Source organism: Palaemon carinicauda, chromosome 2 (assembly GCF_036898095.1).
Source record: "Palaemon carinicauda isolate YSFRI2023 chromosome 2, ASM3689809v2, whole genome shotgun sequence".
NCBI classification, from domain to species: domain Eukaryota; kingdom Metazoa; phylum Arthropoda; class Malacostraca; order Decapoda; family Palaemonidae; genus Palaemon; species Palaemon carinicauda.
In genome coordinates, this window is record NC_090726.1 from 202,308,011 (window position 1) to 202,334,036 (window position 26,026).

Below are 26,026 nucleotides of genomic sequence, written 5' to 3' on the forward strand. Positions count from 1 at the left end.
TGTATACGATACATATAAAACATATTTACACTTGATGAGATGTTACATAGTGAAGCTATCTTTAGTAAATTGTAATTTACTTTAAAAAGAAAAATAAATTTCATGCAACTACATTTTGAAAAACTACATCTAGAATAGGTGAGCTCTTACAGAGATGAATTATAATATTTATGATATTAACCTGAAAATATATTATGAAAACCAATGACCTCAGTGAAAGAAATAAAAAAAAAAATTGTTCCATCTACACAAACCTGCATTTGCCAATAAAATGCCAAATTTGGAATAAATTTGTATTTTTCCTAACAATACAAACCTGTAGTTATTTATAGGGGATATTACTTTCAGCAAAACTAAAAGACGAGGCACTAGAGTTTTAGCAAAGGTTAACCACCCACCTGCTAATTAACAGGGGGTGGGGGAATAGTAGCTACCCCACTCACTCACACACCTGGGCTTTGAACCCCACTTTGCTTATAGGTAGGACTGCACGGGGGACTGGTGCTGGTGGGACAATTTGTATAAATAGCTACAGGTTTGTATCGCTAGGAAATAAACAAATTAATTCCAAATTTGTCATGTATTCCGTCACTAATACAAACCAATGCTATTTGTAGGGATGACTTACCCATTAGGAGGGTGGATGTCCCTGCCAATTTGCTTTTTGGGTTTGACCTGGGGTTTTCCCCTTTATGTGTTTTGCACATAATTGGTGGAAACTCCACACCTCACTAAAACTGTGCCATGCATGGTCCGTGGCCTACGCAAGCTATCTGCTAGTGATACTAGCACTGTGACTGGTCCAGGTAAGAATTCACCGCGTCGTCGGACTCTTCTGAGGATACCATGGACGTTACCCAATCCCACCTCACCAGGAGGTACGGGGAAGTAACAAGTATATCTATCTATACCAAGTTACACAAGGGAAATGATTTTACCTGCAGACAGTGCAGGTCAGCTTTGTAGAGTACTGTAGGTGCTGTTACTCCACAGGGTGGAAGATTAAAGAATGAAAGAGCCAATCATTTATCCCAGACTCAACCATGATTAAACTCTACCCTCCCTCATCTACTACTTGTCCACCAAGGAGCCTGAGGTTTTAAAACCATTTATTGTATAGCCACCACAGGGTCCATGGAAAAGGTCTCCATGTTCCTGTGGGTCATGTCTTGCCGGGAGTGGGCGGTGAAGGTCATTTGACGCTTCTATATGCCTGCTGACAAGGCCTGCGTCACAGAGAAGTCTTATAAACGCTAGGGCGTTATGAGCTCTTGGTCTCTTCTATGTGGAGAAAGATAAGGATTTGATGCTTGGTCCATGACCTTGCGAATCAGAGTCGAGAATGTGTTCTTGGTGATCCTTCTCTCAATTTTCTCCGAGCTGACAAAGAGTGCTGACACTAAGTGGCAAGCTCTTGTAGTTTCCTTGAGGTAGGGACTCTAGTTTCTCTTTGGCATAGTAACCGTTGATCTGGATCATTGGTCATGCTGTGAAGGACTCCCAGACCAAAGGGTTCGGATTCTGGGATCTTAACTGCCAGAAACAAGGTCAAGCACCTAGTCCATCGTCCTGAATAAGAGACATTAAGGCGTCCCATGGGGTTCGCCGACTCTTGGCCGAAGCCAACATGAACGAGAGACCTGTCATCAAGGTCGGGTGAACATCTGCTGATTGGAGTCCTGAATCGAGGTCTCCTTTCTGACTAAGGGTCTGTAGGCTCAAAACTCTGAATGAGGAGGGGCAATGCCGACGTGGAGGAAAAGTTAATTCCTTTGGATCTGAAAGCAAGACTCAAGGACTGGAGGTGGCCTTTCATTCCCGAGACCGAAAGAAGCTAGCCTCCCAATGGTACCCGAGGATCTCCCCTAATGCTGGCATAGTGGGATACCCCTTCTATGATACCAACTTACAGTCCACTTAACCTGGATGGCCGAAGTTGAAGAGCTACATAGGTATCCAGACAGCCTCTTTGCAACCTGTTGCTAAAGAGACTCTCTGAGAGATGAGGCGCTGGATAGTCTCAAGGCATGAAGTTAAAGTGAAGATACTGCTTTGTGAAAAATATTCACATGTGGCTGTTAGAGTCGCTGAATTTGTTCTCTCAGGATCTCCGTCGGGAGTTGAAGATGAGTCAATTGGGCATGACAAGTCTGCTGAGCAAGACATATTTTGCTGACGAAATGAGTCTTCTGGGCAAGATGAGTCTGATAGCCTGTTCCTGAAGATCAAGGGCGGGGGATGGATGAATCCAATTCCCATGGGACCTCTCGGGATCTACATCAGTAAGTGAGACAAGTCCTCTAACAAGACAAGACTGCTGATGATGAAGTCTGCTCTGAAGGGCAATTGCTGAGAATGGGTGAACCCAATTCCGATTGGAGGAATCCCCAGGAGGGGACGCCAACCAGGAAAAGGAGATTCTCTCATGATGGGAAAGGCAACCACTGTTTGCTGCAGCTGTCGGCAATCCTTCCAGCAAGCGGGAAGATTGACGTACAGTGGCTTAAGGAGAGACTACTCCCTCGCCAGGTAAGTGGATGAATCCCTCTCTTTGCTGAAAGAATCCTCCGAAGGAGAAACCAACCCATTGGGCGAAGGAAGTCTTTTCCACGGACATGAAAGACACGATCAACATCTGCAGCCATAGTATAGTCGGCAATTCTACCCACAAGCAAGATCACTGATCAGTGGTTAGAGGGATTCTCCCCTGGAAGGGAGAGTTCCAGCATCTAGAGGCGATCCCCTTGGCCGCACTCTCTGTTTTCCATCCACGAGTTCTAGCCCAAGTTGAAGGTCGACATCGGGTGCTGTCCGATAAATGAGCCAGAGCTCAAATCTAAGGTCTCCTCGAAGGGAGGGGTACCCCTTGTCCGTAAAAAGGTTGGCTTTATCTTTGAGAGGTTTAAGAGACAGTACTGTTTAGACTCTGACCAGAGTCCAGAGTCCGGGTGGTACAGCATGGCCCTACCCCCTTCCTTTGATACATCTGGACGAAGAGTTCAATCTGGGGAAGGGCCAAGGAGGCCGACTCCTCGGCGAAAATTCTATTTGTTAACTGTCTTCTCGGGTCCATCTCCTGCCTGGGTCTCATAGACCCTCAAAATAGGGGAGGATCCTATTTGTGCCCCAGAAGAGGCTGGATTCAAAGGAATCCAATGTAGGCTTGATGAACCTGAGTGAAATGGTAACTTAAGAGATGCAAACACTGCTGGATGAAAGTGTGTCTCGTAGAGGGAAGACTTCTTTCATCCTCCTCCTAGGATCCCATTGATCTACGGAAAAAAACTTCTGCATGACGATGATAAACATATCCAAGAGTACCTGTCTCTGACAAGGAAACTGGGCTATCTCTAAAGGTTTACTTCAATCCTCCGATCTCGGTAAACTCAGGGTGAAGTATCGGTGATAACAAACGTAAGCCACCGAGTCCGTTAGGATCAGTCCATTGTACTGAAGTCTTCGGAGAACGAAGCCAATCGTGACAGACTATGTTGATGCTAGGGTAAACCTTCTTGTGAAAACTGCTAGATGGTCGAAGATACTTCCTCGATGATGACATTCCATAATCTAGGAGTAAGAGTCTTAGTTGTCGAATGTACCCAGGAAGTCCTGTGGACTAACTGCTTGTTTGACCGTATGCCTTCTCCTCATCAAACAAAATTTGAAAAAACTAACCTGTTGCATGAGAAGAGGACAGAACTGGAGAAGAGGCTCTATGAAAACACATTGATCTGTCCAAAAAATGTGACGGCTGAGACAGGCATCCGAATGGATGTTCGGAACGCGTATGTAAGGAGAGAATCGCCCTCCCACTTCCACAGGTAGGAGAAAGAGAAAAAGTATATTCTCTCATAACTGAGCTGTGAATTCTCTGTCCTTGTTGGAAAGAAATGCATACTCCAAACTCGTAAGAGGGGACATGTCATAGGGTAATCTCCTCGAGGACGAGAAAAAGGGAGTTACTGTACTGTATCTCTTACATAAGAGCATAAAAAATGTACCAGCATCCCTTTCCCAGTCACGACCAAGAGGCATTTTCTTGGTGACACGAGTATCACACAAGTACAGTGCCATATACATGGTCCAAGACTGTGTCTTTGCCCTCTTGAGGCGCCACCGTTGGATCAGATAATCCATTGATGGTCCTCATGCAGGCCAAGACCTGCCAGAAGGGATGCTCCGATTCCTCCTACTCTGCCTCCGATAGCTTCGGACTAGCAGCTTTAGGAAGATGATTGTTGACGATATCGCAGTCTTCCACCCACGAGACATCATCTCGGGGTGGGTCGATGTCATACACAACCAACATAAAAAAGTAAAGGACCAAGAACATGAGTCTGTGGAAGACTAGAGGTTACATTTCTGTAGGCACTATGGCATCCATCAAGTTGATAAAAACCATCCCTTTATGAACTAAAGAGTTTAAGGGTCTATTGCTGGAATAGTGCCCTCAAGAAGAGACGACAATCTTACACAATCCTCACCATGGAGCATCTGAGTGTAAAGGAAGTCCTCAATGGTTCTCTGATGTGTAGACCTGTCACTGTACCTGAAGTGTCTGTTAGGAAAAATGAGTCTTGCCGGCAAGGCGAATCTGAAGGGCTAGCCAAATCTCTTTATGAGACAAGATTGCCAACAAGACCTGCTCAGTGGCAGAGAAAATCCATTTTACCTAGAGGAATTGCTCAAAAAGGAGCCTCACAGGTGAGGATGGTCATTTTCTCCCCATAGGGAGAAGGAGCTCCATTCCTGTTGTAGTGAACCGTGCTGCTTCCCGAAGAAGGCAGGCCTCTGAATAGGGGTTGGCCATTCTAAATTTGCTGAAGTCATACTCCTCCTAAAGAATAAGGGTTAGTATTCACGTAGGAACAAATTGTATTTCCAAAAGAATTATACTCTATTCTGGACCACTTGATTTTAAAAAACCAAAAAAAGGCACTGTACTTAAAATTGATTCATATGCAAACATACCTTGAAAATTAAAAAATGTAAGAGTACTGTACTTCAAAATAAAATAAATATGCTAACATTCACAAAAACTTCAGAATTAAAAGACAAAAGCTCATAGATACTCCATAGGTATTATTAGGCAATGGATATAAATGGTAGAAAGTGAATAAAATGAAGGTCTAAAGTTCCTGTGGGGAATAAATCTGCTTGGTGAACAAAAAAAAAGGGTAAGTGATTAATGGTGGAAAGTGAATAAAATTAAGGTCTAAACTTCCTGTGGGAAATAAATCTGTTTGGTGAAGAACAAGAAAAGGTAGCAGCACCTGGTGTTATGACCAATTTTGGATTGCTGACTTTTCCAACCTTATATAGGCAAGATCTCAAGTGATATATTTTTGTCTGCATTAATCATTGTAAAACGAAGCAAAAACTGAAAAGCACATAGAGCAAGGTGATGAAAATTCTATGATAGTGAAAAATAAAAGACAATCTCAGTTGCAAAGTAAATACTAGCTACACTTGTGTGTCAGCCTACCTCATGACTGCTGCAGGCTGCTATCTAGAAGTAGTATAAGGTCTATGATATTATCATTGGAGAATATATAGTTCTGACATGTATTCTAAACTATTATTTCTCTCTGGAGGAGGTAGCTTTAAGCGCTAAAATTCACTTTAGTCACCAAGATGTTTCATATGATTTACAAATGTTGGGCATGCTGGTATCATTAGGGCTAACTACTGTAGAAATAAGAAACTAGGAAAAAATGTCTCATTATCCCCTTCCCCACCATCTAAGTGTTAAGAGCAGGGAGCAAAGGCTTTCTCAAGATGGCAGTAAACTTGAGTAAATATAGCACTTCTAATAAGCAAGACAGTGATAACTTCTTACCTCTGCATTGTAAAATTTAGTTTTAACATCAAGGGGTTTCATCACTTGGAACTTGAAGAACTTTCGAAAACTTTGCTTCTCTCCTGAAGTCGACAAGTAATTAACAGTGCACACTAAACTGGAAGATAATTTCTAAAAATAATCAAAAGAAGATATTTTAGAATATTTTTAAAATATTTTATTTTAATTGTTTATTACTTCTTATATTGTTTATTTATTTCCTTATTTCCTTTCCTCACTGTGCTATTTTTCCCTGTTAGAGCCCTTGGACTTAAGGCATCTTGCTTTTCCAACTATGGTCCTAGCTTAGCTAGTAATAATGATAATAATAATAATAATAATAATAATAATAATAATAATAATAACTACAACAATAATGATAATAATAATTTGTAACAAAACATTTCCCAAACAAACCACTTTAAAATCTTCACTTACATATGAGTTCCTATATCCTTCACTTCATGTTGAATAACTTCATTTACAGTCTCATTTCCCTCTAAATTCTGAAGCGGCTCGTTTTCATCTTCTCCCAGTAGAGACAATCGCTGATTGCTCATCTGAAGAACAGCCTATGGAGAAAAAATATTATGAAGTCAAAACTATAGAATTGATAATCCACGTATATTTATTTTTGGGTAAAAAGTAGAAGGAATATCTTGCTAATTTTCAACACTAAACAACAATAAATGGTACACATTTGGAAGTATGACATATTTGGAAATAATTTGTATTTTTCCCTAACTAATACATACCTGTAGTTATCTATTTGGATATTCTTTCGGCAAAGCTGGAAGGCAGCAATTAAACTTTTAAAGCGAGGTAGCAACCCTAACCTACCCACTATGGTGAGTAGGTAAGGGGTGGCTGGGGGTACCCACCACCTATATCTACTCAGCTCGGTGAGCTGCATCACTTTTGATTGCAGGCAGGACTTATTTGGGGACAAGTGATGGCGGGACAATTTATATAAATAACTACAGGTTTTTATTAGTTATGGAAAAATACAAATTATTTCTAAATGTTTCATTTGTTCCTTCACTAACAAACCTTACATTATTCATATGGATGACTCACCCTTAGGTGGGTGGATAAGTCCGACTACTGATTTAGTCATTGACTCGGGTTTCCCCTGTACAGTAGTGGACTGTATCAAAGTAGAACCTTGACACCTCACTAAAAAAAACAAGGTGAGTATGATAGTGGTCCGCATAATCTCAGTGGTTGTGAAAGATAGCATACAAAAGTCTCGATAAGAATATTCTGAGTTAAAATACGAATATCTAACATAAAATAGATGTTTACCCAATGCCTAACTCGCAGGAAGCATTGGGGATATTTACAAGTATATAACAATAATAAATTATAGTAGGTTACACAAGGGAAATGGTTATTACATGAAGAGGTTAAAGCCAGCTTGCAGAAGGACCCATGGCGCTGTTCCCCAAGAGAGGGGAAGATGAAGAAAAGAAAAGAGCCAGTCATACTTATTCATTCATCCCAAACTTAACCTGGGTAAAAAAATGCCCTCAACCATCAGCACCTTGTCCAACAAGGAGCCCGAGGTATTTTAAACCACATGTTGTGAGGCAGGCCACTCCCTACACTCATCGCAGGGCGAACCCTGATAGTAGCGACGCCCCCTGAAAGTCGGGCATAAAGAGTGCGGGTTAGTATCAACAGACAACACGAAGGTGCCCCAAGGGCGATCCTCGTGAACAGGGCAGGTTTGCATAGGAGCATCAAAACACAGTCACACCTGTAGAAGAAAAAGAGTAAGCACTAAGCCTTGAGGAGGAGAGAGCAGACACGTCCGTTCTCTACCAAGCCAAAAGAAAAAATGACGCAGCTCACCAAGCTGTGAGTAGATATAGGTGGCTGGGTAACCCCAGCTAACCCCTACCTATTCACCATAGTGCCTAGGTAGGGTTGCCACCTCACATCAAAAGTCTAATGGCTGACTTCCAGCTTCACCGAAAGAATATCCATATAAATAACATAAGGTTTGTTAGTGAAGGAACAAACATAATATCACATAATGAACAATCTAATATGATATGGAAGACTTATGAACTTCTTTTTATAAACAAGCACCTTACCATTCATCTAGACTTTCAAGACTCTTAAAAAGAACACAATGTAAAATATTAAAAATGGTCACGAAAAATAAGGGAAGAATCACTCCCATGTTCATATGTTATTAATCTGTCTACCAAGGCCTTCCCCCGATTTGGAGGGTATCTGACAAAAACAAAAAAAGGGTACTTTTCTTCTCTTAGCTCCTCCCAGCCTGACGAGGGTTTCAGACGAGTTTGGTTGGTACTGCTAGGGTGCCACAACCCACCCTTACTCGTCAAGCTGGGCGGAGCAAAGAGAGGAAAAGTCCCCTTTTGTTCTTTTTTTCTAATTTTGGCTAACTGGGGGAAGTGCCTCGGTAAATAGTATAATAGTAAGTTATTCTGTGATTAATGAACAAGTACAGTAACCTTACCTTGATGGAAACTTCTCTCACTAGTTCACTTGTATCATTATGAACACACAAACAGCAGCTAAATGTTTCACCCAAATAAATGTTTCTGAAAAGAAATGCACATAAAATCAATTGCTTTCCAATCGCAAAAAAAAAAAAAAAATAATAATAAGTTCTCCCGTCCTAAACCTGGTAAGCAGATAGCCTATGTGATTTAGAGCTAAGGCACATTTTTTATAATACAGTACAGTACTAATGAACAACAATAAGAATCTGGTATGAAATAAAAACTTTGGTAGCAATCCTTTGTATAAATCTATTTGACTTCTAGAAAGGGTTCTGTATTATTTGGAAAGATTATATCGTCCAGTTCTGGTAAATTGGCAATGTTTTATAGTATATTTTTCTTTGAATGAATAATAAAGCCACTTCCTGAGAAAAAAAAAAAACAACAGGTAAGGGTGGCTTTCCCTTTCTAGGTATTATACTCACTTATACTTTCTGTGTGTTGAGAATGACTCTATTAAGCGTTATGTTTTGGATGCCAGACTAAAACTTGAGAAAACATACTACTAACAAAATAATATTTTGCATTTTTGGGCTCGAGCCATGTCTTCCTGATGAAATATCCCAAATAGAAGCTACTTAGAGGAACTTCATTCCGGACGACATGGCTATACAGTATCATCCAAAAATAGATTTCCCTATGTCAATATCCCTGTTTTAGCTTGAGTCACGTCGTCCTGATGGAAGTTTCTCTAGGCAGCTTCTACTTGGGATATTCCATCAGGACAACATGGCTATCTCACCAAAAAATAGATTTCTCCTATGTCAAAATCCCTTTTCTGGGCTCAACCTGTGTCGCTCCGTGAAATGCTCCTTAAAGCAGCATTTCAAAGGTATAAATACTGCTAAATATACCAGAGTAAAAAGTTGCATGGAATGCTAGGAATATATCCAGCTCGCTCTCCCCTAAAGGGTGTCGGTATTAAAACTGGGGCGAGTGATACCACTACCAGAGATCCCTTTCCAATCAGACTTCTCCTTCCTCAAAATCCCCCGTTACTACGAGGTGTCGTTCACTACAGCTACTGGCCCCCCCCCACCATCACCCCTACCTAACCTTCTCCCATCATTCCTTGTTAGCACTCGTGAACGTTCGGACGTGTTTTTCGTAGCTCTGTGTTATTTTGTTCTTTGAAGATGTCAGGCATTTTGGAGATCCATGCTCCCAAATTGAGTATTTTATTTGTCTTTCATTGGGCAACACAGGTTCCTCGCCCAGAAATAGAATTTTCCTTCGTCAAAATCCCTTTCATATTAGAACACGTTCTGTACAGTATTCCATGTACGGAAACTTTACGTCCAAGTTACACTGAAATGCATACAGTTAAATGGAAACTGTAGACGTACCCAAAGCTTTGAGGTAACAGAAGCATCTGGCCGACACCAGTGTTTGGTAGCCCAGCTGGGATGGCCATATCATTTCGAATTTCCGCATTGAGATGATCTCCAGGAAGGTCACGTGCATCACACCCTATTGAGAGACCCATAAACAACGAGGGTCTCGTCAATCTCATGACTGCAAAGAAAGAAACTGTGAATAACAAGATATTAAATTGATTTTACTACAAATTTCATAATCTCTTAAGATCTTAATGACAAAATTGGACTAAAGTTTCTTATCAAAATTGTTTTAAATCATTCACTTTCTATCTTTATTGCTTTCTTAATCATTTAAATTAGGCATGGGCAACCTGCAGCCCATGGGCCAATTACGTGTAGTTGTAAGGCATTCGAGACTTTCACGGTTACTGAATTTTAATTTTTTTTTTTTTACTTGAATAATTTGAATTATATTAATTTATACCAGTAATCAATATTATTATCATTGGGAAATGATGAAAAATGATATTTTAATTATAAAATGTTATTTTCATTAGTAAAATAAATTTTTGAATATACTTACCCGGTGATCATATAGCTGTCAGCTCTGCTGCCCGACAGAAAAACCTAAGGACAAAATACGCCAGCGATCGCTATACAGGTGGGGGTGTACATCAACTGCGCCATCTGTCGAGCAGGTACTCAAGTACTCCATGTCAACACAGAACCAATTTTCTCCTCGGCCCACTGGGTCTCTATTGGGGAGGAAGGGAGGGTCCTTTAATCTATGATCACCGGGTAAGTATATTCAAAAATTTATTTTACTAATGAAAATAACATTTTTCAATATTAAACTTAGCCGGTGATCATATAGCTGATTCACACCCAGGGGGGTGGGTAGAGACCAGCATTACATGTTGACATTATTATGAGCTAAGTATTTTGTATTTCATTTTAGCAGTTATTCAAAATAACAAACATAAAATAAATAAGTACCTGGTAAGGAAGTCAACTTGAACAATTACTCTGCCTTTTTAAGTACGTCTTCCTTACTGAGCCTCGCGATCCTCATAGGATGCTGAGCGACTCCTAGGAGCTGAAGTATGAAGGGTTGCAACCCATACTAAAGGACCTCATCAAAACCTCTAATCTAGGCGCTTCTCAAGAAATGACTTTGACCACCCGCCAAATCAAGTAGGATGCGAAAGGCTTCTTAGCCTTCCGGACAACCCAAAAACAATAATAAAACATTTCAAGAGAAAGATTAAAAAAGGTTATGGAATTAGGGAATTGTAGTGGTTGAGCCCTCACCCACTACTGCACTCGTTGCTACGAATGGTCCCAGAGTGTAGCAGTTCTCGTAAAGAGACTGGACATTCTTAAGATAAAAAGACGCGAACACTGATTTGCTTTTCCAATAGGTTGCGTCGAATATACTTTGCAGAGATCTAATTTGTTTAAAGGCCACGGAAGTTGCGACAGCTCTAACTTCGTGTGTCCTTACCTTCAGCAAAGCTTGGTCTTCCTCATTCAGATGGGAATGAGCTTCTCGTATTAACAGTCTGATAAAATAGGATAAAGCATTCTTTGACATAGGCAAAGATGGATTCTTAACTGAACACCATAAAGCTTCAGACGGGCCTCGTAAAGGTTTTTAAATAGAACTTAAGAGCTCTTACAGGACATAAGACTCTTTCTAGTTCATTTCCAACCATACGATAAGTTTGGAATATCGAACGATATTGGTCAAGGCCGAGAAGGCAGCTCGTGTTTGGCTAGAAAACCAAGTTGTAGAACATGTAGCCGTTTCGGTTGAGAATCCGATGTTCTTGCTGAAGGTATGAAACTCACTGACTCTTTTAGCTGTGGCTAAGCATATCAGGAAAAGAGTCTTAAAGGTGAGATCTTTCAGGGAGGCTGATTGTAGCGGTTCGAACCTGTCTGACATAAGGAAACTTAGTACCACATCTAAATTCCAACCAGGTGTAACCAAACGACGCTCCTTCGTGGTCTCAAAAGACTTAGGAAGGTCCTGTAGATCTTTATTGTTGGAAAGATCTAAGCCTCTGTGACGGAAGACTGATGCCAACATGCTTCTGTAACCCTTGATAGTGGGAGCTGAAAGAGATCGTTCTTTCCTCAGATATAAGAGAAAGTCAGCTATTTGAGTTACAGAGGTACTGGTCGAGGATACGGATACTGACTTGCACCAGTTTCGGAAGATTTCCCACTTCGATTGGTAGACTCTAAGGGTGGATGTTCTCCTTGCTCTAGCAATCGCTCTGGTTGCCTCCTTCGAAAAGCCTCTAGCTCTCGAGAGTCTTTCGATAGTCTGAAGGCAGTCAGACGAAGAGCGTGGAGGCCTTGGTGTACCTTCTTTACGCGTGGCTGACGTAGAAGGTCCACCCTTAGGGGAAGTGTTCTGGGAATGTCTACTAGCCATCGAAGTACCTCGGTGAGCCATTCTCTCGCGGGCCAGAGGGAAGCAACTAGCGTCAACCTTGTCCCTTCGTGAGAGGCGAACTTCTGCAGTACCTTGTTGACAATCTTGAACGGAGGGAATGCATATAGATCTAGATGTGACCAATCTAGTAGAAAGGCATCTATATGAACTGCTGCTGGGTCCGGGATTGGTGGGCAAAATATTGGGAGCCTCTTGGTCATCGAGGTTGCGAAGAGATCTATGGTTGGCTGGCCCCAGGTGGCCCAAAGTCTCTTGCATACATCCTTGTGGAGGGTCCATTCTGTTGGAATTATTTGTCCCTTCCGACTGAGACAATCTGCCATGACATTCAAGTTGCCTTGGATGAACCTCGTTACTAGTGAAATGTCTAGACCTTTTGACCAGGTGAGGAGGTCCCTTGCGATCTCGTACCATGTCAGAGAGTAGGTCCCTCCTTGCTTGGAGATGTACGCCAAAGCCGTGGTGTTGTCCGAGTTCACCTCCACCACTTTGCCTTGAAGGAGAGACCTGAAGCTTTTCCAGGTCAGACGTACTGCCAGTAGCTTCTTGCAGTTGAAATGCATTGTCCTTTGACTCGAGTTCCATAATCCCGAGCATTCCCTACCGTCTAATGTCGCACCCCAGCCTACGTCCGATGCGTCCGAGAAGAGAACGTGGTTGGGAGTCTGAACAGTCAGGGGAAGACCCTCTCTAAGGTTGATATAGTCCTTTCACCAAGTCAGACAAGACTTTATCTTTCCGGAAACCGGGATCGAGATCGCTTCTAGCGTCTTGTCCTTTTTCCAGTGAAAAGCTAGATGGTATAGAAGAGGACGGAGGTGTAGTCTTCCTAGTGACACAAATTGATCCACGGATGACAGTGTCCCTACCAGACTCATCCACAGCCTGACTGGGCAGCGTTCCTTCTTCAGCATCTTCTGGATGGATAGCAGGGTTGGGGGTTGATCGTCTTGTTCAGCAACGTCCTCATCAGAGGGTTCCTCATCCGAAACTGATGAGGAAACGGCAACGGAGTGGGCAACGTCTGACTCGCTGAATCCGGTAGCACTGGTGGATGCGTGACGGAGCCGGACGCAATATCATGGCACTGCTGCACAGTCTGTGAACTGTCAACAACCATGGGTGCGCGAGGAAGTACAGCGTCAACCCGAAAGTGTCTAGACTGTCTGGGTTGTGCAGTCAACACCCTACCGGGTTGCTGAGGTTGACGCACTGCATCACAACAAGTCACCTCTGCTGGTTGTTGAACGTCTTCCTAGTGACACACTGAACGTCAACAACCACCTCCGAGCGTCGCTTAACGTCAACGTGCGACTGGCAACCCACACTGGGTCGCATCGGTGGAGGAACCACCTCAACTGGCAGACGCGAGTAGGATACCTCAGCGTCAACAGGGCGCACAACCAACCAGTTGGAAGGTTGTTGGCCAGAAGGTTCTTCTCCGTATTTAAGTCCTCTATCAAGGACACAAGCTTGGACTGCATGTCTTGCAGCAAAGCCCATTTAGGGTCTACGGGAGCAGGTGTGGCAACAGACGGGGTTAGCGACTGAGGCGGAACCATTTACCATCCCTGGAAGCCTTGTTATGTGTGACATAATAGTACAGCAAAACTTCAAAGGCTCGACAAAAGTTGAGAAGTTGACCTGTAAACAACTTGGAGCGTCTCCTGGCTAGGCGCCAGGGCGAGTCTACCAGAATTGAGAAGTCTATCTGGGCAGAGGCATGAACTCCCAAGCCGAGAACTTCTCTCGTGTCCTATCAGACTCTCGCTCTATAAGCCAGTTTAAAAGAAGGGAAAACAAAGGCTGTATCCCTAAAACTCCTCCTGGTGCAAAAACCAGTCGCCTAGCCAACGTAACGCTCTCTAGGAGAGCGAGAGAGCACTAGCTTAACAACAACGGCTTCGAAGTAGCTAGGCCTAGTGTAAGTTCTGACGTTAGGCGAACGAGGAGCAGCAGTTACAAGATCCGGACGAAGATCCTTAAAAAATCATCATGATTTAATTAAAGTCCATAGGAGGCTAAGCAGCTTAAGGCTCCTCTCCAAATGACAGAGTCCTCAAAGGAATATCAGTAGGAGGGAGAACAGCACTTTCTCATCTACAGGAACCTTGTCCGAGAAAAGCTAGGTTATCTCAGTGAGGGTCTCACTGGTGCATTAGCAGCAGACCAGAAGGCAACGTTATGTAACTGCCTGACAGTCTGTGAACTGTCAAAAACTGAACTGTCAACCACAACAGGTGCGTGAGGACATACAGCACTGGTGCATTAGTGGCAGACCAGAAGGCAACGTCATGTAACTGCTTGACAGTCTGTGAACTGTCAACAACTAAACTGTCAACCACAACAGGTGCGTGAGGACATACAGTGTTCACTCGAGACTGCTTTGACTGTCTATACTGAGCAGTCAAAACAACTCTAGAATGCGGAGGTTGACGCACCGCGTCAAAACAAAACAACTTAGGTTGTTGTTGTAACTCGCGAACATCAACGGAGGGTTCCGTGCGTCCGTGAACGTCAACGTGCGGCTGGCAGGGTACACTGCGCATGGGTGGTGGAACTCTCACAGCCGGAGTGCGGGAGCAGGTAGCGTCAGTGTCTACTGTACGCACAACCGTGGTTGGTTGTAGGCTAACGGGTGCAGCGTCAACCTTCTCCGCACGATACTCCTGCATAAAAGATGCTAACTGTGTCTGCATAGACTGTAGCAAAGACCACTTAGGGTCTACAGCTGCAGGTGCGGCAACAGACGGTGTTACTGCCTGTTGCGGTACCGCTTTGCCTCTCTAAGGAGGTGAGCAGTCGTCGGAAGACTGCAGCGAATCCGAACTGACCCAGTGGCTACAACTGGGCCGTTGGACTTGCGCGGAAGGGACCGACTTGCACTTAATAAGCTGCGAGACCTTGGTCCATGGTTTCTTACGAGAAACCTCTTCCGCAGACGAGAAGTAAATGGGCTCTCTCGTCTTTGTGTGGGTGGGGCGATCTTGGGTAGATACGCCCGAAACCACGGAGGGAAACGTCTGTTCGTTGATCAAGGCCTGACGAACCCATAAGTCGTTCGACATTACTTCTCCCCTGGGCTTGGGAGCTTGCAAGAGGTCCCGGACTAGGTGAACGACAGGCACGAACAGACGAACCCTCGGACGCAACACTGTAACACTTTGCGCATATCACTTTATCACTTCGATTTTCTGTTTTGCACTTATTTCACTGAAATCGAAACTTTTACTGATTTCTACATGAAACACGCAATTCTACCCTTCATTAAAAGGTAGTAATTGCGAAAACAGTCGTATAATGCAGCTCATTAATACTAGCAAAAACAGAAAACATATATAAAGATAAAGAATTCAGTGGCTGGGAAAGAGACTAAACACTAGTTCAAATAAACTACGTTTACAATCTCTCACCGCACATAGCCTGGGGACAAGAATAAAACCCTAGAAACGTTTTACCTTCTTCCCCGTACAGCGACTAGGGAGGAGAGTAACACGAGAACAACGTTACCCGCTTGAACGGAACGTTTTTTTTTTTCTCCTCTCTCCCTCCGTCTCTATCTCTCTCTCTCTTTCTCTCCTGATTTCGCACCTGAGAGAAGAGCCCAATTATATATCGTCAAAACATGTCATTTGGCTAAAGGAAAAAAACTGAAAGGTTTTCCAAATAAAAAGTTCCTTTAATTTAGAATTTAAACCATTTAAGCTAAGAAAGAATGAACGAAACGTCAGAATCGATTTACTCTTACTGCAAAGTGAAACCGTGATATACTCTCTCTCTATCGTAACGATAGAGCGCATGTTGAACGTCCTGAACGTCAACAACTGCGTAGTCTAAAAAACTAAACGTTAGTTCATCTTTGAAAACAGTACGAGACTGTCAAAGAAATTCTTTCATAAAACATTAAATTGAAAAAGTTTTAAATTCTTTAAAGGCTAAATACGATATAACGGGCTCAACGTTGATTAACTTCGGTTCCAAGTTAGGACCGCCTACTATCACGAAAGGTCGCATATAAACAAAACATAAAAATTTATTTTTATATGTTTATAATAAATGGAAAGTTAATCGAAGAGGCCTAATAAAGGCGGAGAGATATAAAAAAAAATAGATCTATAACGTGTTAAGCAAAATTACTAAAAACCTAAACACACTTCCGTCTAAGGGAAGGGTCCGCCATTTAAAAGTGAAAGAGAGTCCATACTCTCTTTGTCACCATAATTAAATCTATCCAAAACGAGTTCAAGTTTTGAGATGAAGATAAAACCCCTGCATAGCGAAAGCTCAAAACTAGAATAGTGTACTTCACCAAATAGTTGTGAAAACAAATCCAGTTAGTAACAGCGTATTTAGTAGGTCTTGCCAGTGGCACGACAGAGAGAAAATTGGTTCTGTGTTGACATGGAGTACTTGAGTACCTGCTCGACAGATGGCGCAGTTGATGTACACCCCCACCTGTATAGCGATCGCTGGCGTATTTTGTCCTTAGGTTTTTCTGTCGGGCAGCAGAGCTGACAGCTATATGATCACCGGCTAAGTTTAATATTGAAAAATAAATTTTTGAATATACTTACCCGGTGAATATATAATAGCTGCTGCTCCAGCGGCTCGACAGAAAACACACACAAAAACTCGCGAGCGATCGCTATGAAGGTTGTGGGTGTGCCCACCAGCGCCAACTATCGGCCAGATACCGCATATACATGTAAACAGACCCAATTTTTCTCATCCCGCTGGGTCTCTATCGGGGAGGAAGGGGGGGCCTTTAATTTATATATTCACCGGGTAAGTATATTCAAAAATTTATTTTATAATTAAAATATCATTTTTAAATATTTAACTTAGCCGGTGAATATATAATAGCTGATTCACACCCATGGTGGTGGGTAGAGACCAGAGTTAATTAAGTTTACAGCGTATATGCTTAGAGTTTTTGACAGTTATATCATAACAAAACCCAAATATATAAAGGTACCTGGTAAGGAAGTTGACTTAGACGATTACTCTGCCTTATTAGTCTGTCTTCCTCACGAAGCCCAGCGATCCTCTTAGGATGCTGAAAGATTCCCAGGAGCTGAAGTATTAAGGGCTGCAACCCATACAACAGGACCTCATCAAACCCCTAATCTGGGCGCTCTCAAGAAATGACTTTGACCACCCGCCAAATCAACCAGGATGTGAAAGGCTTCTTAGCCTTCCGTACAACCCAAAAAACAATATTAAAAACATTTCAAGAGACAGATTAAAAAGGATATTGGAATTAGGGTAATGTAGTGGTAGAACCCTCACCCACTACTGCACTCGCTGCAACGAATGGACCCAGTGTGTAGCAGTCCTCGTAAAGAGTCTGGAAATCTTTTAAGTAAAATGACGCGAACACTGACTTGCTTCTCCAAAAAGTCGCGTCCATAATACTTTGCAGAGATTTATTTTGCTTGAAGGCCACGGAGGTTGCTATAGCTCTAACTTCGTGCGTCTTAACCTTAAGCAAACATCGGTCTTTCTCATTCAAGTGAGAATGAGCTTCTCGTATTAAAAATCTGATAAAATATGACAAAGCATTCTTTGACATAGGCAATGATGGTTTCTTAACTGAGCACCATAATGCCTCAGATTTACCTCGTAATGACTTAGTACGAGCTAAATAGAACTTAAGAGCTCTAACAGGACATAATACTCTTTCCAGTTCGTTGCCTACGATCTCTGATAAGCAAGGAATATCAAAAGATTTAGGCCAAGGACGAGAAGGCAGTTCATTTTTGGCCAGGAAACCAAGTTGAAGTGAACAAGTGGCTTTTTCTGTAGAAAAGCCGATGTTCTTACTGAAGGCATGAAGTTCACTGACCCTTTTAGCCGAAGCCAAGCACACTAGGAAAAGTGTCTTGAGGGTGAGATCCTTCAGGGAGGCTGAATGTAATGGCTCAAACCTGTCTGACATGAGGAACCTTAGGACCACGTCTAAGTTCCATCCAGGAGTTGCCAAACGACGTTCCTTAGAGGTCTCGAAAGACTTAAGGAGATCTTGGAGATCTTTATTGTTGGAAAGATCTAAGCCTCTATGTCGAAAGACCGAAGCCAACATGCTCCTGTAGCCCTTAATCGTGGGAGCTGAAAGGGAGCGAACCTTTCTCAGATGTAAAAGAAAATCTGCGATTTGGGCTACAGAGGTACTGGACGAGGACACAGATGCTGACTTGCACCAGTCTCGAAAGACTTCCCACTTCGACTGGTATACTCTAATGGTAGAAGCTCTCCTAGCTCTTGCAATCGCACTGACTGCCTCCTTCGAAAAACCTCTAGCTCTTGAGAGTCTTTCGATAGTGTGAAGGAAGTCAGACGAAGAGCGGGGAGGCTTTGATGGACATTCTTTACGTGGGGCTGACGTAACAGATCTACCCTTAGAGGAAGACTTCTTGGAAAGTCTACCAGCCATTGAAGTACCTCGGTGAACCACTCTCTCGCGGGCCAGAGGGTAGCAACCAACGTCAACCTTGTCCCTTCGTGAGAGGCGAACTTCTGCAGTACCTTGTTGACTATCTTGAATGGTGGGAATGCATATAAGTCCAGAAGAGACCAATCCAGTAGAAACGCGTCTATGTGGATTGCTTCTGTATCTAGGACTGGAGAGCAATAGATTGGTAACCTTTTGGTCAACGAGGAGGCAAAGAGGTCTATGGTGGGTTGACCCCAAGTAGCCCAAAGACTCTTGCCCACGTCCTTGTGGAGGGTCCATTCCGTGGGTATCACCTGACCCCTCCGACTGAGACAGTCTGCCAAGACGTTCAAGTCCCCCTGGATGAATCTCGTCAACAGGGAGATGCCTCGATTTCTTGACCATAAGAGAAGGTCCCTTGCGATCTCGAGCAGCGTGAAGGAGTGTGTGCCTCCTTGCTTGGAGATGTACGCCAAAGCTGTGGTGTTGTCTGAGTTGACCTCTACCACTTAGTTTCGAAGAAGCTTTCGAATATCATCAAGGCCAAGTGGACTGCTAATAGCTCCTTGCCGTTGATGTGCATGCTCTTCTGACTTGAGGTCCACAGACCCGAGCATTCCCGACCGTCCAGGGTCGCACCCCAACCCAAATCCGACGCGTCTGAGAACAACACGTGGTTTGGGTTCTTGACTGCTAGGGATAGTCCCTCTCTCAGACTGATATTGCTGTCCCACCATTTCAGGCATGCCTTTACTGGTTCGGAGACTGGGAATGATACCGTCTCTAACGTCTTGTCCTAGTTCCAGTGAGAGGCTAGATGGAACCGGAGAGGCAGAAGGTGTAGTCTCCCTAGTGAGACAAACTGCTCCAGGGATGAGAGAGTCCCTACGAGACTGTTCCAACTCCTGACTGAACAAACGTTTTCTTTTCAGCATTAGTTGGACTTCGAGCAGGGCTTGTTCTATTCGGTGGCAGACGGAAAAGCCCGAAAAAACTGGACTGCGAATCTCCATCCCCAAATATAGAATAATCTGGGATGGGATCAGTTGGGACTTTTAGGTTGACCAAAAGTCCCAACTCCCTGGCCAGACTCAACGTCCAATGTAGATCCTGCAGACAGCGAAGACTGGACGATGCTCTGAGAAGCCAGTCGTCCAAGTACAGGGAGGCTCGGATCCCCGATAGATGGAGGGATTTTGCCACATTCCTCATGAGCCTCGTAAACACGAGAGGAGCAGGACTGAGGCCAAAGCACAGGGCTCGAAACTGGTACCCCCACATTCCTGTAAACAAACCTCAGAAACGGTTGGGAATCCGGGTGTATAGGAATGTGGAAGTATGCCTCCTGAAGGTCGAGAGAGACCATCCAGTCGCCTTCCATTAATGCTGTCAAGACAGCCTGGTAGACTTCATCGTGAAGTTTGTCTTGACAATGAACACATTGAGCGCACTTGCCTCTTACGTACTCCTGCAGTGAACATGGCTGCCAGATCATTGGAGCCATCCCTGAGGGACTTGTTCCTGCAGAGAACGTGGCTGTCAGATCATTGGAGCCATCCCTGAAAGCCTTGTTTATGCATGACATAATTGTACAGCAAAACTTCAAACGCTCGAAAAAAAAACTCCTAACAGGAGATGGTCTAGCTCTGAAGTCGACCATAAAATCTTGGAGCGTCTCATGGCCAGGCGCCAGGGAGAGTCTATGAGGTTTGAGAAGTCTATCTGGGCAGAGGCAGGAACTCCCAAGCCGAGAACTTCTCCCGTGTCATATCAGACTCTCGTTCTATAAGCCAGCTTAAAAGTAGGGAAAGCAAAGGCTGTCTCCCCCAAACTCCTCCTGGTGATAAACCAGTCGCCTAGCAAACGTAAAGCTCTCTTAGAAGAGCGAGAGAGCACTAGCTTATAAAACAACGGCTTCGAAGTAGCTAGGCCTAGTGAAAACTCTGACGTTTAGGCGAACGAGGAGCAGCAGTTACAAAAAGATCCGGACAAAGATCCTTAAAAATCAGCATGATTTATTTAAAGTCCATAGAGGGCTGAGCAGCTTTAGGCTCCTCTCCGTCTGACAGAGTCCTCAAGGGAATATCAGTAGGAGGGGGAACAGCAACTTCCTCATCTGAAGGAACCTTGTCCGACAATAGCCGAGTCTCAAGCAAGGGAGAGACCTGCCGTGGTGGCAATGATTGACAAGCAGAGTCCACACGCAAAGGAGCAACAGTAGCAGTCAAGGACGCTATGTCATGTAACTGCTTAAAGGACTGACCAGCAACAACCAACAGGTGCGGGAGGACGCTCGACGTCAACTCGAGACTGCCTTGACTGCCTAGACTGAGCAGTCAAAACAACTCTTGACTGCGGTGCTTGACGCTCAACGTCAAAACAAGTCAACTTCGCTGGTTGGCGAACGTCCTGAACGTCAACAAGAGCATGCGGCAGTGGCTGAACGTCCACAAGCGGCTGAAAGTCAACACTGGACTGCATCGAGTGAGGCTCTACAAAACGTGACTGTCGTGACTTTGTAACGTCAACGTCAACAGGACGAGCAAAGGTTCGTTTGGGCGGCTGACGGCCAGGATCTCGATCAGCTAAGCGGCGAGGATCATCGTGAACCTGCTCAGCAGAATAGTCCTCCATAAGAGAGGCAAGCTTATTCTGCATGTCTTGCCGTACAACCCATTTAGGATCAACGGGAATGGTTGCGGTAAGAGACGAGGGTAACGTCTGTGACTGCAAAACCTTGCCTACAAAAAGACTCTCGGAGCCTGTGTTACGCTTTTGTTTAGGCGGCGAGCAGTCTTCCGATGACTGCATAGGGTCAGAGCTGTCCTAATAGTTAAAACCAGGACGCTGGACCTGTCCTGAAAGGACTGACTTTCGCTTAAAGGGCCCCGAAACCTTGTTCCACGGTTTCTTATGCGAAAAGCCTTCGGATGACGAGGAGAAAATCGTCTCGCTCGTCTTATGGTAGGGGCGGTGTTGATGAGACACGCCTGAAACCATAGAGGGAACGTCTGTTCGCTGATCAAGTCCTCTCGAACCCATAAGTCGTACGACATTACTTCTCCCCTGGGCTTGGGAGCTTGCAAGAGGTCTCGGACTAGGCGAACGACAGGCACGAACAGACGAACCCTCGGTCGCAACACTGATAACACTTTGCGCAATTATCACTTTATCACTACGATTTTCTGTTTTGCACTTATTTCACTGAAATCGAATTTTTTAACAATTCACATTAGGTATGAATAAAACTGATTTCTACCTGAAGTACGCAATTCTACCCTCATCAAAAGGTTATAATTGCGAAATCAGTCGTATAATGTAAGCACATTAATACAAGCAAAAAACAGTAAACATATTTTAAGATAAAAAGATCAGTGGCTGGGAAGGAGACTAAACACTAGTTCATTCAAAACTACGTTTTCAATCTCTCACCGTACAGTGCCTTGGGACGAGAATAAAAACTAAAAACGTTTTATCCTTTCTCCCCGTACAGAGACTAGGGACGAGAGTAAAAAACTGACTCGAGAACAACGTTACTCGCTTGGGACGAGAATAAAGATCGGAACGTTCTCTCTCCTCTCTCTCCCTCCGTCTCTATCTCTCTCTTGATTTCGCACCGAAGAGAAGAGCCCACTTACCTTTCGTCAATAAACAGGTTATTTGACCAAAGGAAAAAACTGAAAGGTTTTTCAATTAAAAAGTTCCTTTAAAATAGTATTTAAAACATTTAAGCTTTGAAAGAAGAATGAACAAAACGTCAGAATCGATTTACTCTTTCTGCAAAGTGAAACCGTGATACTCTCTCTCTCTATCGTAACGATAGAGCGCAAACTGCGTAGCATAAATAAACTAAATGTTAGTTCATCTTTGAAACAGTACGAAGACTATTCAAAGAAAATCTTTCATAAAATATCTACTAAAAAATATTCATTTAATAAGTTTTAAATCATTTGCTCTGTAAAGGTTATTTACGATTGAAAGGGCTCAACGCTGTTTAACTTCGGTTTCCAAGTTAGGACCGCCTACTCTCAGGAAAGGTCGCATATAAACAAATCATTAAAATTTATCTTGATGTTTATTATAAATGGAAAGCTAATCGAAGAGGCCTAATAAAGGCGGTTGAGATATAAAATATATAGAAGAAAATCTATAATTAATTTATAACGTGATAAGATAAATGCTAAAAGCCTAAAACACACTTCCGTACTAAGGGAAGGGTCGGCCATTTAAAAGTCAAAGAAAGTCCAAAAAACAATCCAAAGTCATCAAAAATTAAATCTATCCAAAAACGAGTTCAAGATTTAAGTTGAAGATAAAACACCTGCACTGCGAAAGCTCAAACCAAAAGGAAGTACTTCACCAAATATTTTGAGAAAACTCCAGGTTATACAGCGAGTATTGATACGTCTTGTCGTTAAGGCCGACAGAGAAAAAATTGGGTCTGTTTACATGTATATGCGGTATCTGGCCGATAGTTGGCGCTGGTGGGCACACCCGCAACCTTCATAGCGATCGCTCGCGAGTTTTTGTGTGTGTTTTCTGTCGAGCCGCTGGAGCAGCAGCTATTATATATTCACCGGCTAAGTTAAATATTTAAAAATATGTATGTCAGTTTCATGTACACTCTTATAGAAAAGCAAATAAAACAAGGAAGAATTGCAAAACAAAAATCAGTATATATTGGGCAAGTAATATTTCTTGCATACAGTATGTGCATTGTCATGCAGCTCTCTCTCACTTGGATATAGTAAAATGTGGCCCCCAGTTGACAAACAATTACTCATGCCTGATCTAAATAGTGGCATTGAGGGGAAAGATGCCCCTTCCTCAACACCAACCACAGAAGACAGTCCACTTTGCCTAGTAGACTGATGCTGATAATCGTCGCAGATGTCCAGCCATCTGTTTTACAACTTGTTGGGAAAATCCTCTCTGAGTGAGGAGGTGCTGGATAATCTTGAGGCGTGAAGCCATAGTGAAGCTATGGCTTTGTGAAAGATGGTCGCATGTAGCTGTTTGAGTAGATCGTGTCATGGAGGGAGCTCTTTTGGGAGCTCTGTTAAAGGCTGCAGAAGGTCCAGGAACTATTCTGCGTGATATTGTAGAGGAGCTATGAGAGACATCGAAAGATTGACCGGTGTCCTTGTCTTGTTGAGTACTATACTCTTCTCATCATACAGAACGAGAGAAAGGCGTAAATGCTGATGTTGTCCCACCATTGTTGGAATGCATCTTGCCAGAGCGCCTTGGGATATGGGGAACAGTAAAGTGGGAGCCTGAAATTCAGGGACATTGCGGACAGGTCCACATCTGGGGAACTTTCTTGGCTACTAGATGATTAAAAGACCACTCGGAGCCCGATTATCTAAGTTACTCTGCTAAGGTTGTCTGTGAGCACATTCCTTTTGCCTGGACTGAAGTGTGCTGATAGGGTCACCGAGTTGTCTTCCACCCATCTCAGGATCTTGACTATCAGATAGGATAGAGGATGTGAAAAGGTACCGCCTTGTTTGTTGATATTGGCCACTACCGTGGTATTGTCGTTCATCAACACCGCAGAGTGACTCAACAGGAACTGTTTGAAACGCTGAAGGGCCAGGAAAGCTGCCTTCATCTTTAAGAGATTTATGTGCTGGTACCCTTTGGACTCTGACCATAAGCCTGAGGCTGTGTAGTGCAGCATGTGGGCCGATCGGCAAGGTCCTGGTGAGTGACGATCCGGACGAATGAGGAGAGCCATAAGGACGTCTATTTGCCAGAGGTGAAGGAGAGCGTCTAAGGCGACGAGGAAGACCACGGACTCTGCGAGCTTGCCGATAACGATCCTCTGCAGGGGTAGACTACTCAGCAGAGAGATCTCTGGAAGATCTCGGAGTCTCTATAGGAGATCTCACTCTAGGATAAGAGAGATGCCCACCTGCAGTAAACACGTAAGGATGGATTCTCATTTTCTATGCGAGAGGCAGGACTGCTTTCTGATGGGTATTGGACGCTTAAGTAATTTCTTAGCAGTACACATGGCAGATATCAGGTATCTCAGAACTGGCAGCCACCAAAGTAAGGATGTATTCACTAAGTTAGATTAGGTTAGGTTGTGTTACTTTGGATTTAATATGTATTGAAACTGATTAATCTGCAAGAGCTTTATAGGCCATATTGCTAGGCCTCAATTTTACCCATGTAATTTAATTTACCGTTTATATTTTGGTAGAGTCCCACCCAGTGCCATTACCACTTGCTAGTACATAGGAGCTTGATGTTTTTCTTTTTTCGGGAGCGAAGCGGAGCAAAAACCATTAAACTTCATCAAGATATTACTGAAATCTAATGGTTTTTGGTCCACTGAGGGCTCGCTTTTGCTGGTATTATTCTACTGTATTACAGGGCAATGTCACCTAGGAAAAAAAACAATTTTTTCTCTAAAAAAATTCCGCTCTCTTCGAAAATGGCACTGTGTGGGACTCTACCGAAATATTACTAATTTACCTGAAGGAAACGGTCGTTTTTCTATAAGGAAAAGTTAGTTATTACTAGGAAAGGTTTCCCAACCGTAACTACAATAATACCGACTAGCCTACCTTAATCAGGACACACATTAGTACCTGCAATCTCGTTACCCTAATACAATTGTATCTACAAGGGCTACACCACTCGTCACTTCTGGTGAAGTTAACTTACCTTTCAAGCTAAGAACGTGGTCCTTGTCTTTTCCGTCCATTATCGGATTTATGGGGAACGTCAAATAATAAGGATTTTGTTTCTATTAACCTGAAAAAGTTTAAATAATGTTGATTTCCAAACTTAGCTTTAGATAAACTTAACAGCTGACCACTGTGGGCAACTCTACAGCTCGTTCAGGTACATCCACGAAGTGCGACGTAAAACAATTGTCACAAATACTATAAAATGATAATTATAAAGTATCCCAAAATATATTTATTGGATGATTATATTCACTGCTATTAAAAAAGTAAAAAACTCAAGCAAGACTTTTGGGATAGATTACATTTCTGAGTATTCTCAACATTAAAAAGAAAGAAAAAAACCTCTGTTAGGTTTATGAACGCGCCAACTTGTTTACATTGGTTAGTTGACATTTGTCGATCTTTCGACTTCTTCCAGGAAATCTGATCAACAAAATCTAAAAAGTTGGTAATTTATATACATCAAACATAATACATATTAGTTTGATAATACTAATGAAAACATATAAAAGTATTTTATTTTATAGACTCTCTAATCCAATCACATAATGTTAGTTTTATTTGACATTCTAGGTAAGGATGCAGTTTTTCACATGATAATGTACACTTGAAATTAAACATGATATAAAAACAATAGAAATTTCTAGTTTAATATATTGTTTGTGTATATGTCCAGTTACTAGGACCAATACTTAATCCCTAGAGAGGAAAACTTTATTGATTTTCAGAC

At 42.9% G+C, this 26,026-nt stretch overlaps 1 protein-coding gene across 1 annotated transcript in view; it reads right to left on the reverse strand.

Annotated features, from left to right (window-relative positions):
• Positions 1–25,445, reverse strand: part of LOC137629680 (trafficking protein particle complex subunit 13) — a 63,409-nt gene extending 37,964 nt beyond the window's left edge. The window contains exons 1-5 of the mRNA XM_068361237.1: positions 25,271–25,445; positions 9,723–9,891; positions 8,331–8,415; positions 6,278–6,411; positions 5,840–5,957 (exon numbers count right to left, since the gene is read on the reverse strand). Coding sequence (XP_068217338.1) covers positions 5,840–5,957; positions 6,278–6,411; positions 8,331–8,415; positions 9,723–9,891; positions 25,271–25,310 — 546 coding nt within the window. The 5' untranslated portion in view covers positions 25,311–25,445. The remainder of the gene's footprint in view (positions 1–5,839; positions 5,958–6,277; positions 6,412–8,330; positions 8,416–9,722; positions 9,892–25,270) is intronic.
• Between the last annotated feature and the right edge of the window lie 581 nt (positions 25,446–26,026).